This window comes from Amphiura filiformis, chromosome 13 (genome assembly GCF_039555335.1).
Source record: "Amphiura filiformis chromosome 13, Afil_fr2py, whole genome shotgun sequence".
In the NCBI taxonomy this organism is placed as follows: domain Eukaryota; kingdom Metazoa; phylum Echinodermata; class Ophiuroidea; order Amphilepidida; family Amphiuridae; genus Amphiura; species Amphiura filiformis.
Window position 1 is genome coordinate 50,683,807 of NC_092640.1, and position 3,159 is coordinate 50,686,965.

The 3,159-nt window shown below is 35.8% G+C and overlaps 1 protein-coding gene across 1 annotated transcript; it reads left to right on the forward strand.

Moving 5' to 3' along the window:
* The first annotated feature begins 931 nt into the window (after nt 1–931).
* Nucleotides 932–1,924, forward strand: LOC140167749 (uncharacterized). The gene has a single exon (XM_072191043.1). The coding sequence runs from the start codon at nt 932–934 to the stop codon at nt 1,922–1,924; it is 993 nt and encodes a 330-aa protein (XP_072047144.1).
* Nucleotides 1,925–3,159: the final 1,235 nt, after the last annotated feature.

The following is a 3,159-nucleotide window of genomic DNA, read 5'->3' on the forward strand; positions in this document are numbered from 1 at the left end:
ATGCCATCCCCGGGGTCGTCCCACAGCAACATGTGACGAGCCTGGTGATCAGCATGAGAAGGAGATGACAGGCTGCTGTGTATGGTTTTTCCACCCGCTACTATAGGTTTATATTGTTGTCGCAGTAGAGAATGATGTCACATCCTGTTTGAGACCTCACTACATTCACAAGATATGTACCCATTCGTTAAAAAGATGATTGCTACAAAAGTGGTGTTATTTTAAAGGAGCTGTCCATTTGTATGCAACACTAAATGAACATTGCACAAATAATCCAAGATATAGATGCTTGGAAAAATTGAGGAGTTTAATGTCTATAACTGCCAAGTTAAAAACACAATTGTGCAATGTTCAGTACTTTTATTGAATCCAGTAGCGAACCCCGGATATTAGTGTGAGAGCAAAGCCAACGTTTCGTCCCCATATGTCAATTTTAGTAATTTTAAGGACACTTGGAATTTGCCGTTCCCATTTTATCCCACATCCCGTTCCCAAACTTTCACCTCTCCCTGGCTACGTCCCTGATTGAATCAGTGCGTGGCCCGTGAAGATAATTAAACTTAATGTGGCTTGACTTTGACGATGGGAATATCGGAATTGCCAGTTTAATTGACTCACTTGCGGATTTAATAAAGTCATTTTGTCAATAAGTCGCGATTAAATTGTCTTGCAGTATAAAAGGTTTCATGTTCATTTACTTGCCATTTAACTCTGCATAGGTTAACACAATTGCAACCTCACAACAACGAAAACGTATCGGAACGGTATTTCTACCTATACACCAAATAATGTTGTATAATCTACACAGTTTAGTTACATGCGCAATGCAAACGTTTGCAATGAAGAATTCAATGTGAACCTTGAAGGATTAAAGCTGAGAGAGCAGAAAACTTTGGAAAAAATCGAACAAGCGAAGGTTTGAAAATTTACAATGAAAGATATTATATACATCTACGGAGTAGCAACATTACTGATGTCAATACTTACAATACTGGGGAATGTAATGATTATCTTTGCTTTTCAACAAGAGAGGAGTTTACGAGCACGACCCAGTAATCTGTTGATCCTCGCGGTTTCAATCAGTGATCTGATCTACGGGATTCATCTATTTGTGTACTTCGGGATTACGATCTCTGGTTATCCATATGGGGAAATCGGCTGTATGATATCGGTATTTACGGAGTATACGTATATCATAAGTAACATTCTTCTTGTTGCTATAAGCTTGGATCGACTTCTCTTAGTGTCGTTAAGTTATTCTAAATACACCAAATGGCAATCCAAATCTCGTATTAAGTTACAAATTAGCATTTGCTACGCTATTGGTATAACAACATCTATAGTGGAAGTAAGCTTATGGAATTATGCTAAGAGAGTAAAGACTATTGCAGCAAGTATTAACTTTAACTTGTACTGTCTATATCCAGCGAGAAGAATGAAGTCGTACGGCATTTTCGTCACTATTGGTTACTTTTGTATACCGGTTGTGATGGTCACATTTCTATGCGCGGTGTTTTTTGCTCTTCTTCGATTGAGAATTAAGAAAACTCGACAAATAAGTTGCAGCAGTATAAGCGGAACTCAATCCAATGAGCAGTTTACAGTGTCGACTCAAGGTGATGTACAGGATAACGATGATGATGAAAACCGTTCAGTGGTAAGAAAGAGATATTTGAAACCCGCGATTACTTTGGCAGCTTTAGTTACTGCGATGAGTCTTAGTTCGCTGCCATATTGTACCTATACAATAGTAGTTGCTGTGCGTCCAGAGTTAAACAGTTTTGAAGTTATCCACATAATGCTACTTATTGCCCAGTTGAATCCTCTTCTGGATCCTGTATTTTACGGAGCAACGCAAAGATCTATTCAAGAATACTACAAGAAGAAATTTGCAAAGATCCTTCAATATCTCAATCTTATTTAAATACTGACGTACACACATCACGCATTCTACTTTATTACGTCGATCAGCATTGATATCAACTGATTTTATAGCTTACACCAGAAGGAAATAATTGTCTCTCGGTCCTTCAATCTGTATATTGTCTAATTTAATTTTCGATATTAATATTACATGTGGTCTTTTATGACAAGTTAGAAGCCAATATAAAATGCATTTTCTTCTTACTCTTCCTTTACTACTTCTTCGTCTTCATCGCCTTTCTTTTCTTCTTCGCCTTTTTCTTCTAATTCATCTTCATCTTCTTCTCCTCCCCCACTTCTGTTTCTTCCTCTTCCTCTAATATATAGTTATTTCTGTTTTCTTCTTCTTACTTGAGCACAAAGATCACAGGTCTTTTACAGCTCGCAAATTGCTTTTCTGATCGTCAAATCTTGTTTTTCCTACAAAACCTTTTTCTTTTCTTCTTAGTAGATTTACTGTGTAATTTGTCAATCAAAGGTTTTTTGGATGAAATCCTGCATTCTCCGTCTTCAACTTCTTCTTCTTCATCATCTTTGTATCAATAATCCGAGGTATTGCTTGCGTGTTAAAATGATTCTATTGTGAACTATAATTTTATTAGTCTTGACATTTGAACTGTATTTAATTCCCGACAATGTGAATTAATATAAAAGAAAAATTGGAAGTTGATTTTATTGGTCGTAGCTTATTATCTTATCGTATTATCAGTCCTTTATTACTTTTCCTTGACTCTCGTCATATCTTTTAAAAGGGTGACCTCTAATTTACACACAAAAAATAGCAATATTAATATACCTTCAAAAGAAGCTCTACCCCTGAAATGTTGGTATTGTAATTTTTAATTTCACACGACCAATTCGTTTGTGATAAAGTTAATAGGTAATTTTCAATGATCGATCAATAGGCTAGTCAAATTAAAAAGTCATCCACAACTAATAGTAACAGAATCCATTTTACATGCGTCCATACTGAAGTTTCGTCCCTGCATAAGCAGCCATTTTGGATTTATGCAAATTAGGCACGGTTCCATTATTTGGATTTTGGGGTCTTTTGATGTGTTATTAAATATGCTTTTCTGAAATGAATGGTGATTAAATAAATTATGTTGCAATTAGTGTTGTGTTAACTCCTTATTTTTCTTAATGACTAGCCTACAAATACGCGCTGTTTTAATATGTTTGTTTGTGCAGTAGCATTGGTGTGCACAAAATATGTTGACAGTGTTTAATGCATAT

Excerpts from the sequence above, each read along its gene's own strand:
- LOC140167749 (XM_072191043.1), top strand. The coding sequence starts at position 932 with ATGAAAGATATTATATACATCTACGGAGTAGCAACATTACTGATGTCA.